The sequence below is a fragment of the Syzygium oleosum genome, unplaced genomic scaffold (assembly GCF_021117445.2).
Source record: "Syzygium oleosum isolate NSW1041296 unplaced genomic scaffold, Sole_v2.1 Sole_v2.30, whole genome shotgun sequence".
Classification (NCBI taxonomy): Eukaryota; Viridiplantae; Streptophyta; class Magnoliopsida; order Myrtales; family Myrtaceae; genus Syzygium; species Syzygium oleosum.
The window spans coordinates 401,523-413,475 of record NW_026607514.1 but is presented as its reverse complement, the minus strand read 5'-3'; the positions used below and the strand labels follow the sequence as shown (position 1 = coordinate 413,475).

At 45.1% G+C, this 11,953-nt stretch overlaps 3 protein-coding genes and 1 pseudogene across 3 annotated transcripts; all 4 read right to left on the bottom strand.

The window, feature by feature from the left end:
* Nucleotides 1-238: 238 nt before the first annotated feature.
* Nucleotides 239-2,897, bottom strand: LOC115661312 (major allergen Pru ar 1-like; annotated as a pseudogene).
* Nucleotides 2,898-3,277: 380 nt separating this feature from the next.
* On the bottom strand, nucleotides 3,278-4,506 carry LOC130135301 (developmental protein SEPALLATA 1-like). The gene has a single exon (XM_056304089.1). The coding sequence runs from the start codon at nucleotides 4,456-4,458 to the stop codon at nucleotides 3,406-3,408; it is 1,053 nt and encodes a 350-aa protein (XP_056160064.1). The 5' UTR covers nucleotides 4,459-4,506; the 3' UTR covers nucleotides 3,278-3,405.
* A 1,540-nt stretch (nucleotides 4,507-6,046) lies between these two features.
* On the bottom strand, nucleotides 6,047-7,324 carry LOC130135306 (uncharacterized). The gene is made up of 2 exons (XM_056304096.1): nucleotides 6,703-7,324; nucleotides 6,047-6,397 (listed from the first exon to the last, which is right to left on the bottom strand). The coding sequence occupies exons 1-2, from the start codon at nucleotides 7,004-7,006 to the stop codon at nucleotides 6,318-6,320; spliced, it is 384 nt and encodes a 127-aa protein (XP_056160071.1). The 5' UTR covers nucleotides 7,007-7,324; the 3' UTR covers nucleotides 6,047-6,317.
* A 721-nt stretch (nucleotides 7,325-8,045) lies between these two features.
* On the bottom strand, nucleotides 8,046-9,112 carry LOC130135270 (MADS-box transcription factor 47-like). The gene has a single exon (XM_056303973.1). The coding sequence runs from the start codon at nucleotides 8,838-8,840 to the stop codon at nucleotides 8,046-8,048; it is 795 nt and encodes a 264-aa protein (XP_056159948.1). The 5' UTR covers nucleotides 8,841-9,112.
* Nucleotides 9,113-11,953: the final 2,841 nt, after the last annotated feature.

Here is an 11,953-nt window from a genome sequence, read left to right as displayed (position 1 = left end):
AAGTTCACGCCCAATCCTTACTAGGGAAAAAGCTCAAGCCTTAATGTTGGCTCTACTCAATTATAGGAATTGATCACAATGAAGTTATAAAGTGCGTATCTTTATTGCCATTCAAATTTAAGGAAGTTTATAGCCATAGAGAAGTAAAGGAACTCGAATACTTCCAACAGAAGATAGAATATATCACGAGAACTTATTGACAGGGCTTCTTAAATTGCTCAAGAGAGCATGTGAAGTTTCAAGCATAAGCATCGGGGTTTTGGAGGAGGTATGCTTCGGCAACCTTGTACATTGCGAAGGCTCGCTCTTTGCCTGCCTTAACATCCTCTTCTTTAAGCTCAACATCTCCCTTCGTGTAGTACGTGCTCGTCATCTTGTTCTTGCTCCCGCTTTCTAGTGTTGGCTCGAATTTGACTTCGTAAACAATAGATTCAAACTTCTCCTTAAGATCGATTAGGGTATACTTGTACGTTAATGTCTCCAGGTTCAGCTCATCCACACAATTCTTCATGCTGCTAAGCTGATCACCTGTATACAATAGAAGGAGATTGTATCATAGGATACTTGTCTACGCCCTAATATTTGTTCAAGTTAGAAAAGAAGCACATTTATACGGCAAAAAAAGCATGATTACCTTCAATGAAGTTGATCTGCTTAATGGTTCCAGCCCCACCATAGCCTTGGATGATGTCAATGCTTTTAATAGCTTGAGGCATGAGTTTGGAGTTAGGTTATGTGATTCCACAACTAGGGCCTTGAACAATTTTGCCGGAGGGATTGTAGAAATGTATTCATTTGTGAAAGTGAACACGCCCACGATGTGTCTTTAAGGCCGCTAGCTAAAGAAATATGAACAATATGATAAAAGAGAGTGGAGTTGAAGGAGGTTTGTGAACTTGGGATAGAAGAGATGAGAATGAGATATACTTATAGGTTGGAGTGGAGGAGTCCTGATTTTTCCCAAGTGTATCCCATTGGCCAATAAATTCTAGGATTGCAAAACTCACAAAGCACCAAACATTCTGCTTTTTGTCATGTTTTGCATGAAAGAAACTTCACTAAGTAGATTAGGGTTTCATTCTTCGGAAGAGAGATTAAGAGAGACCACTAGGCTCCAAAAGAGAGCATTTCTCGTGTTCATAGCTGTCCTTGGTCAAGCGGTACAATGGCAACCAAACAAAACTATGAATCTTTATAACTAGACGAGTGAATGTACTATAATTGAAATTCTCAACAGACCATGCATTTTCTTGCCTATATATATAGCCACGCCCGTTACAGGATATTCGGTTTGAGTTGTAATTATTGCACACTATCCACAATCCCAAAGGTTCGATGTTGATGACCCCGTCATCAAAGCCCTACCAAGATGCTAACAGTAAGGAATTTGTGATGCGAATCGAACTCGTGAATTTGTCAAAGGCAGGCGACTCCTTCACGGCCAATTACTTAGTGGGAATCAATTTCCAAGTTTGAATGAATACAATCAGATCAAACTGTTATGTGAAGTGAGCTTATTCCCCAGCCATGCCAGGTTTAGCTTTGCCTCAGGGATATTTTTCATAACGACTTACTCAAGTCCCCATAACCGTTGAAGTCTTGGCTAAGCCTTAGGCTAGCGAGTGCAAAGAGGCAAAGTCAAAAATTATAATAATTCGAAAACTCTAGTTCCTTTTTTTGGTCATAACCTTTTGAATATAGTAAAAAAAAAACAGAAGTTGAACTCCCTTCCACGAATTTGGGACCCAAGTTTTGAAGCGCGGATTATTTGATCCAATTCCTTAAGATAAAGTGCGACAAAGGAAGTAATTCTATCATTTAAATATATATCCACATAAAAAATGTGAGTAACCAACTAATCTTTTCGTACCGAATATTGGGAAGATAGGAGTTTATCAAGAGTGTATTTATTTTGCGGAAAACGAACGATTTAAAAAATATTTTTTAAATCGCCACTTCTATAGAAGATTGCTTGTTCTACATTCCATAATCACATAAAAAATGATGCTTTCATCTAGTTTGCCATTTATGTGCTCAATCTATTTGGAAACGAAGCATGTTCACTCTGCACACATGAAAATTGCACGGAAGTTTAAGACGATGAAAACCCCAGCACTACTTTACTCAGAAGAAGCGCAGAATGCATGGAAAGAGCATTGGAGGCAAGAAGATGCATTGGAGTTTGACACTTTTCAGTTTTGATTACTCGCGACAAACAACTTCAACGCAAGCAATAAACTCGAGCAGGGAGGTTTCGGCCCTCTCTATAAGGTAAAGCCTTCTCTCTAAGTATAACATACAGGTCATTTGTCCAAGCCAAATGTCTAGTGATTCCGCTTAATTAGGAAACAGGGAAAGTTGAAGGATGGGAAGGAGATAGCCGTGAAAAGGCTTTCAAGCAGCTCAGCACAAGGTGTGGAAGAGTTCAAGAATTCCTCCACCGAAACAACCTACATTTACCTTTCAAAGCTTAACAACTCGTGAGATCCAGTCATCACAAAAGAAAGTAATTGGTCCACAAAATCTATCACTAACATTGTCCTTGAAGGCAAATAATCAAGCGTTGTCTTCTGTGAAATTAGCATCTATGTATAAATTAGATTGGCTTGCATCTGCATTCTGTACCAAGGGATGAACGGATAGTTCAATTTCGTGTGGAAGTTGCCATTTAAACAGCTTACGGGATTAAGTGGCTTTGGTTTGTAGCTGTCTAATAGACTGATGTAATAAACTGTTTGAATCTAAAACCCAACAGATGGGTGAGTTAGCACAGATCGAGCAGAACAACCCTGTAAGCACCACTAGTCCACTTCAAATGCATCATGGAAATGACAACACCTTATTATCCGGTTAAGACCATTATCAGCAACTACATCCACAAACTTCTCTTGAAGCATTTTGCTAAAAAGCCAAAAAAAAAACAACTGATCATTGCTTCGATTCAATGTATCATCGCTGCGAAAGCGCCATCACTAGAATGGTAGGAATTGAACGAACCTTTGTATATGCAGTGGAGCAATTATTCGATTCCGCTACGTCCAAACAACCTTTATATTGGAAAACAGTAAATGAATGTTTAACAGTGTCATTGCTTCATTTATTGTTTAACAGTATAAAAACAGTAAATGAATGTTCATATTCACAGAGAAGAAGAAGATCCAATTTACCCTATTCAACATCTCCACACAAAAAAATTGAACCTTTATTGAATAATCCGATGTGTATACAAGAATTGAACAACAGAACCCCCAATTTCTATTATGTTCAACGTATCACTGTCTCGCTCTATTCCTCGGAGACATCCAAAACCTTAACAAAAATATCGAGAATCTCGAGACAGAGAACACTCGCTGTACAGTACAGTTTAACCAAGGAAAAAGACACGCGTTCATATTCACAGTATATTCAGAGTAGGAATCCCAAATCTTCAAGTCCCACAAAGTCGTTGGGATTATATCCATATTCTCCTAGATCGGAGAGGGCGGGCTCCACTCCTGAGTTTCCACCGCCAACGGCCGAGTCCTCCGGCGAACTCCAGAAACCATGGCTGTCCACGAAGCAGTCCTCCAGGTTTCCACCGCCAACGGCCGAGTCCTCCGGCGAACTCCAGAAACCATGGCTGTCCACGATGCAGTCCTCCGACAGATTAGGGGTCGACCCCACTCCTAAACTTCCACCTCCAGCGACATTAGATCCGCAGCCCTCGAGATCAGAGACCGCGGGGGTGGACTCCACTGCTGAACTTCCACTACCGGCAGCCGGGTTCTCCGGCGAAGTCAGGAAACCTTCGTCTTCCGTCAAGAGAGCCGCAAGCGCTGGGCCTTGACCTTCGAGGCTCTCGAATAAAGAATCCATCTCCTGCTCGCTCAATTTGTGTGAATCCTCCAACGCCTTCAGCTTCTCGCGCACGCAGTCGCGGACCGCTTCGTACTTCAGGATCAGGGACTCGAGGTCCTCCTCGGTGGCGCAAGCGTCCCACTCCGTTTGGACCCATTCCGCCCACTGGGTCAGACCCATCGGCGGCATCACCTCGCCGCCGCCGCCGCCGCCGCAGCCTCGGAGGTAGTCGGATATGATTTCGTCGGCCGATGGGTCGCCGAAGGAGCAAGGTTTGCCGGCGGGGGAGAAGACGACGACCGCTACGCGGGCGCCGCAGAGGCGGGAGAGCTCGTGCGCCTTATTGAAGAGGCCCTTGCGCCTCTTGGAATAGGTCACGAGGCGGGCAGCCGGGTCGGCGATCCTGGCGATCTCTGTACGCCGGCGCTTGGCCGTCAACGACGCCATCAACGACGGAGCTCTGTCAAAGGGTTTCTGGGTTTTCTTGGACAGAGAGGGAGAGGGTGGGTTTGAACGAGGTTTCTGGGTTTCTTGGAGAGAAAAAGAGAGAGAGAATGGAGAAGAAGAGGGTTTGCAGAGGGAGGATGGCGAGGAGAGGGTCTTGCAAACGCGGTTTTGCATTTAAATCGAACAAGACGCGGCAAGAGGAAGCTCCGGGCCACCGGCTGTTCCGGCGGCACACGGAGGAGGGGAACAACCACCACCGCCGTCTCCGTTCAACGGCGACGTCCATCGCGGAAGAGAGAGAGATGACGGAGTGGAAGTGTCTCCGTTTCTTTCTTCTGCCGTTCATTAAGACAAGATATTTATCTTGTGAACCATAAACGTGATATTTTTCATTATAAATTCGACTTGCTTCTGACCAAAAAAAAAAAAAATCGACTTGCTCAATTCCCCAGTTTTTGATGACCCAAAAAAAAAAAATCCCATTTTTTCAGAAGAAAATGGAAGCTAATTAAAAAAAACTAATTGTAATATATATTGAAATCTCTTTGAAGTTTATAATTGAATTTACAATAAGATAAATTGTAATTGATGTGGCAATTATTATTTCTGTTTGTCTACGCTTATTTTCTGAATCTTTTTTGTTTTTGAACTCTCCAAAAATTTGAAATTGGAAAAACCTTTTAATAATATCCATGACAAGCTAAGTTCTAATTTTCTTAACGGGGTCGGTATTTCGCTTAAAATAATTATGATAATTGCAATATTTGATTATGTGAATAAAAGTTTTGTATATAAAAGACATTCTAAATAAATACCGACTTTTTTTGGTTTTTTTTTTACTTTCAACTTTTTTTTAATCCGATGTGGCGTCGCGTCAATAAAATCGGCTAACATCTCTTTAGAATAACTTGATTATACCGATTTCAAAATATTTAGAATTCGATCGGACATTAAGACAAAACATTATGCTATATTAGCAGAGGAGAAAACTTCTTTTAAAAATGACGTCTTTATTGGACGAAGAGAAAATAAATATATGAATTATGAGGGACTGTGAGTGATGACACAACTGATTTTGTATAATTCTTCAAATCCTTCAAATATCTATATATATTCGAGTCCTTTACTATATTTTCCTTTTGGGTTCCTTTTTATAGCTAACGCATCTAAAAACATTATAACACAATTCCATCACATCCATAGACCCTCGATCAAATTAAGAATGACCTTTATAATTATTCAGAATTTTATCTTTTTCTATGTTATGTGTATTTTTTTTTTTCGCGAAATATTGATGTTGCGAGATCGCAATGGGCATTTGTAATTGCATTGTAAGAGTGATTCTCCTACTACCAAAAGCAGATATATTAAGAATGACTTCGAGAAATTGGTATACTAACTAATGTAGTGCGACCCACTTGTCCTAATGCTCATATAAACTCTTCCACGTTATTCAATACATCAATTTTATGGAACATCATGAACGAGCTGAAACAACACCCACCACTGCTAGGGAACATTTTAAACAACATCCAACCCCCAAACTTCCACTGCCGGCGGCCGAGTTGTCCAGCGAAGTCAAGAATCGATCATGGATGAAGTCCGCCAAGAGAGCCGAAAGTGTAGGCCGACAAGGATCGAAACTCTCGAAATCCGTCAATCTCACCGTACGACGATATGGACGGATGTGGTTCTAAAGTTTTGAGCGACGGCAACATTGGCGGTTTTCGAGAGCTTCAAACCTCGATGGCCTGCACTTTATGATCTCTTGACAGACGGCGTCCGTGATCGATTCTTGACTTGGCCGGACAAATCTCGACCGTTTAACTATCGTAACCCCCGCGTGGAAACTCGGAACCTTGTGATCACTAACCCGACACTGTCCTCCTCCAAGAACCTCTCCGGCTTGAACTCGTCTGGGTCAGGCCGGACCGCCTCGCCACGGGTCATGCCCCACATGTTCACTGTGGCTCGGCAGGTGCATCGTTAGGGTTCCCTTGACAATGGACCGGAGGTACAGGAGTTTCGGGAGGTCAGGGTCGGCGGCCCGCCGGGTGGGGCCGAGGGCAGTGTCGATCTCGGACGCTTTGTCGGCGCCTCTGAAGATCATTTCCTGATCACAACATGACCAGAAAAAGATTTTCAACCTTTATTTCGCTTTCATAAAACATGGGACAACCGAACGAGAAGGAAGAAATGCACCATATGAGATCACCCGACAGGAAATAACATACGAACAAAAGGAACATGCAGCGACAGAAGGAATGAAATATGCAACATCCGTAGATACTCGAAGCCAAAAGAAAGACTTGAACATTGTAACGTGGTTTTCCTCGTAGAAATACGAAGCAAAGCAGAGCCAACCAACCCAGCAGAGGGAAGTGATCGCCCCAGTTGAACAGGCCAAGCGGCTCGTACCCTTCAATAACCAGACCCTCGAGCCCGAGCCCGTCACTTCCGTGGCGGCCATGGCGAGTGCCGAAGTCGTAGGACCTCCCCCAACATGCCCATCATCACGTTGTTGAGCGGACATAAGGGCAACACCTTCCTCGACCCGACCTCGCCACGCTCCTCCATTAGAGACTTGATTTCGCCCATCCTTTGAAGCCCTGTCTGCGCTCGGGACCTCTCGAAGGCGGCGATCCTCCCGGGGCTGAACAGATGGGTGGCTGAGACCCTCCACAGGTTTGGGCCAGTAGTCGCCGCACGGGGCGAACCCCATCGCCACGTGGAACAGGAGCTCGTACGCCGACTCCTTCGCAGAGATGAAGGACGGTCTGGAGGAGGTGGGAAGAGAGTGAAGAGGTCGTCAGTCGTCACATGACATGGCAATGGAGGTTTTCTGAGGGAGACGACGCAAAGATGGTGGGAAGAGGAAGAGTATATGGGGAGAGAGGTTGGCCGGGCAAGGACAGAACATCTTCATCACTCATTTTCTTCGTCGCCTGGCAGCCGTAGACGAGTGCAGCGGGTCAGACGTTTTCATGATTACTCGCAAGAGAGATGAACAGTACACCATCAAAGGAGGAGATTCATGTTCCTGTCCGGGCCCCCCACTGACTCCCACACCGACCATCAAGATGAGCTTGTAGCGCGTACAGGCCTAGGACTTGCCTTTTCTTCCCAACTTTCAATCATACTAAAATAACACTCCCTTAGTAAGATCATTATCAGCAACTACATCCGCAAATTCCATACCTTATAATCGGTTAATATCATTATCAGCAACTACATCCACAAACTTCTCTTGAAGCATTTTGCTAAAAAACAAAAAAAAACAACTGATCATTGCTTCGATTCAATGTATCATCGCTGCGAAAGCGCCATTACTAGAATGCTGGGAATTGAATGAACCTTTGTATACGCAGTGGAGCGATTATTCAATTCAGCTATGTCCAAATGACCTTTATATTGGAAAACAGTAAATGAATGTTTAACAGTATTATTGCTTCATTTATTGTTTAACAGTAAAAAACAGTAAATGAATGTTCATATTCACAGAGAAGAAGAAGATCCAATTTACCCTATTCAACATCTCCACAAAAAAAAATCGAACCTTTATTGAATAATCCGATGTGAATACAAGAATTGAACAACAGAACCCCTAATTTCTATTATGTTCATCGTATCACTATCTCGCTCTATTCCTCAGAGACATACAAAACCTTAACAAAAATATCGTGAATCTCGAGACAGAGAACACTCGCTGTACAGTACAGTTTAACCAAGGAAAAAGACACGCGTTCATATTCACAGTATATTCAGAGTAAGACACCCAAATCTTCAAGTCCCACAAACTCATTGGGATTATATCCATATTCTCCTAGATCGGAGAGGGCGCGCTCCACTCCTGAGTTTCCACCGCCAACGGCCGAGTCCTCCGGCGAACTCCAGAAACCATGGCTGTCCACGATGCAGTCCTCCGACAGATTAGGGGTCGACCCCACTCCTAAACTTCCGCCTCCGGCGACGTTAGATCCGCAGCCCTCGAGATCGGAGACCGCGGGGGTGGACTCCACCGCTGAACTTCCACCGCCGGCAGCCGGGTTCTCCGGCGAAGTCAGGAAACCATCGTCTTCCGTCAAGAGAGCCGCAAGCGCTGGGCCTTGACCTTCGAGACTCTCGAATAAAGAATCCATCTCCTGTTCGCTCAATTTGTGTGAATCCTCCAACGCCTTCAGCTTCTCGCGCGCACAGTCGCGGACCGCTTCGTATTTCAGAATCAGGGACTCGAGGTCCTCCTCGGTCGCGCAAGCGTCCCACTCCGTTTGGACCCATTCCGCCCACTGGGTTAGACCCATCGGCGGCATCACCTCGCCGCCGCCGCCTCGGAGGTAGTCGGATATAATTTCGTCGGCCGATGGGTCGCCGAAGGAGCAAGGTTTGCCGGCGGGGGAGAAGACGACAACCGCTACGCGGGCGCCGCAGAGGCGGGAGAGCTCGGACGCCTTATTGAAGAGGCCCTTGCGCCTCTTGGAGTAGGTCACGAGGCGGGCAGCCGGGTCGGCGATCCTGGCGATCTCGGTACGCCGGCGCTTGGCCGTCAACGATGCCATCAACGACGGAGTACTGTCAAAGGGTTTATGGGTTTTCTTGGACAGAGAAGGAGAGGGTGGGTTTGAACGAGGTTTCTGGGTTTCTTGGAGAGATAGAGAGAGAGAGAGAATGGAGAAGAGGAGGGTTTGCAGAGGGAGGGAGGAGGGCGAGGAGAGGAGAGGGTTTTGCAAACGCGGTTCTGCATTTAAATCGAACAAGACGCGGCAAGAGGAAGCTCCGGGCCACCGGCTGTTCCGGCGGCACACGGAGGAGGGGAACAACCACCACCTCCGTCTCCGCTCAACGGCTATGTCCATCGTGGAAGGGAGAGAGAGATGACGGAGTGGAGGTGTCTCCGTTTGTTTCTTCTGCCGTTCATTAAGACAAAGATATTTATCTCGTGAACGATAAACGTGATATTTTTCGTTATAAATTCGACTTGCTCAATTCCCCTGTTTTTTTTACCCAAAAAAAAAAAATCCCCATTTTTTCAGAAGGAAATGAAAGCTAGTTTTTTTTTTTTTGGTCTGTGAAATGAAAGCTAGTTTTTTTTCGTTATAACAGGACACTTGATTTCGCCCATCATTTGAAGCCGGCCCCGTCTGCTGCGCTGGGAACCTCCCGAAGGCGGCGATCCTCCCGGGGCTGAACGGGTGTGGCGGCTGAGATCCTCCTCTCAGGTTTGCGCCGGTAGCCGCCGCACGGGGCGAACCCCGACGCCTCGTGGAACAGGAGCTCGCATGCCGACTCCCACTCCGCGGGGGCAGTCGGGCGAAGGCCCGGCCGTTCGAGATCTTTTCGGTAGTCTAGGGTTCGATCGAGATGAAGAAGCGGGTGAGCCCACGGGGAGGCCACCTGGCAATGGCGAGAAGGAGAGCATGGCGGCGAAGAGGAGGAAGCAGAAGAGGGAGGGAGGGTTGGAGGGTGAGGATGGCGGGTGTTGAGGAGGTGAGAAGAGAGTGAAGAGAGCTCGTAACACTGCCATGGCAATGGAGAGGTTTCGAGAGGGAGACGACGCAAAGGTGGTGGAAGAGAGAGAGAGAGGAAGAGAGCGATCCAGTGGGGTTGGCGAGGACAGCACATCATCATCATAATGCACGAATCAATGTCAACGGGTGTTTAGTTAAGTTAATAAATAACACTTCCCCAGGTAAGTTTAATAGATGAGAAAAATGACACGGCTTATTAAATATTGAATGCTTAAACGAGTCTCTTTATCTCAAGCATTGTTTTTTCTTTTTTACTCACTTACAAAACTAACTATATCGACCACCGAGCTAGCAACCGGAAAGGCAATACAGCACAGATTTCTCAGAGATTTGCTCAAGACGTGAATCGAATTTGTAATCTCGTAAAAAAAAATAAGTGATCCTTTTACCATTAGACCAACCACCTTTATGGTTAAAATGACATAGGATAACATTTTGGCGTACCATCTTATGTGCAAGTCAAAAAATTATGAGGAAGATTGCACGTGGAGTTAAAGAAGTTAAAGTGTTTTTTCACGTGACTTGAATATTAAATTTCAATGGGTCTTACACGTGTACTCTCCCTTAAACGAATAACCTAAATATTTGGATACGACGTTATCATAGTTAGTTTCGCACACTTCATAACTCCAGTTTATTTTGTGTTTGTGACTCTTTGTCCTTCAATTTAATGACGTGCATGGATGTTTGATTCTTATCTACCACTTGAATACATGACGTTAATGAGTCTCTTATATTTGTAATCTCGCTACGCCTAAGTGTTTGGGCTTTTGGTTAGACTTTTGAACAAAAATTTATTGAGTAAATACAACCATAATTAGATGGGTAGAAAAAAACAAACTTGCTTGCCAAAAATCATTTTTCTATACCTTGCGCCATATCAATTTAAACAAATGAGGATTGACGTCAATATGAAGATGTTATCCAAGAAAACAAGTTAATATAGTGTGACCTTACTCCTCAAGCTTTGAATATAAAAGGCATTCTAAATAAATACCGAATTTTTTGTTTTTTTCTTTACTTTCCACTTTTTTTTATCCGATGTGGCGTCGCGTCAATAAAATTGACTAATACCTCGTTAAAATGACTTGATTATACCTATTTCAAAATATTTAGAATTCGATCGGACATTAAGTTAAAACATTAGGTTATATTTGGTAGAGGAGATTCAGAGCGAGGAGAAAACTCTTTTTCAGAAATGACGTCTTTATTGGATGGAGAGAAAATAAATACATGAATTACGAGGGATCGCGAGTGATAATATTTTGTATAATTCTTCAAATCCTTCAAAACATTAGAGGAATTACAAGGATTGTGTCGTTAGCGAGAAAAAGGACACCAAAAGGAAAACATAAAAAACAGAAGATAAATATATATAAATATATATTGACCAACGTATCCACGTACACTATAACACAATTCCATCACATCCAGAGACCCCCGAGCTCGGAGCCCGTCACTTCTATGGCGGCCCTTGCGAACGCCGAAGTCGCAGGACCTCCCCCCCCCCCCCCCCCCCGACACGCCCCCCATCGTCGCATCGTTGGGCGAAACATAAGTGCAACACCTTCCTCGCCCCCGACCTCGCCATGCTCCTCCATCGCACCCTCGATTTCGCCCATCATTTGAAGCCCCGTCTGGTGCGCTCGGAACCTCCCGAAGGCGGCGATCCTCCCGGGGCTGAACGGGTGGGCGGCTGAGACCCTCCACGGGTTTGCGCCAGCAGTCGCCGCACGGGGCGAACCCCATCGCCCCGTGGAACAGGAGCTCGTACGCCGACTCCTTCGCAAAGATGAAGGACGGTCTGGAGGAGGAGGAGGTGGGAAGAGAGTGAAGAGGTCGTCAGTCGTCACATGACGTGGCAATGGAGGTTTTCTGTGGGAGACGACGCAAAGATGGTGGGAAGAGGAAGAGTATATGGGGAGAGAGGATGGTTGGGCGAGGACAGAACATCTTCGTCGCCTGGCAGCCGTAGACGAGTGCAGCGGGTCAGACATTTTTCATGATTACTCGTAAGAGAGATGAACAGTACACATCAGAGAAAGTCAGCTCGTTAGTCCTAGGAGCTAGGACCTGCCTTTGGTTTGCCAACTGTCAATCATACCAAAATAATACTCCCTGAGTAAGTTCAATAAATATGAAAA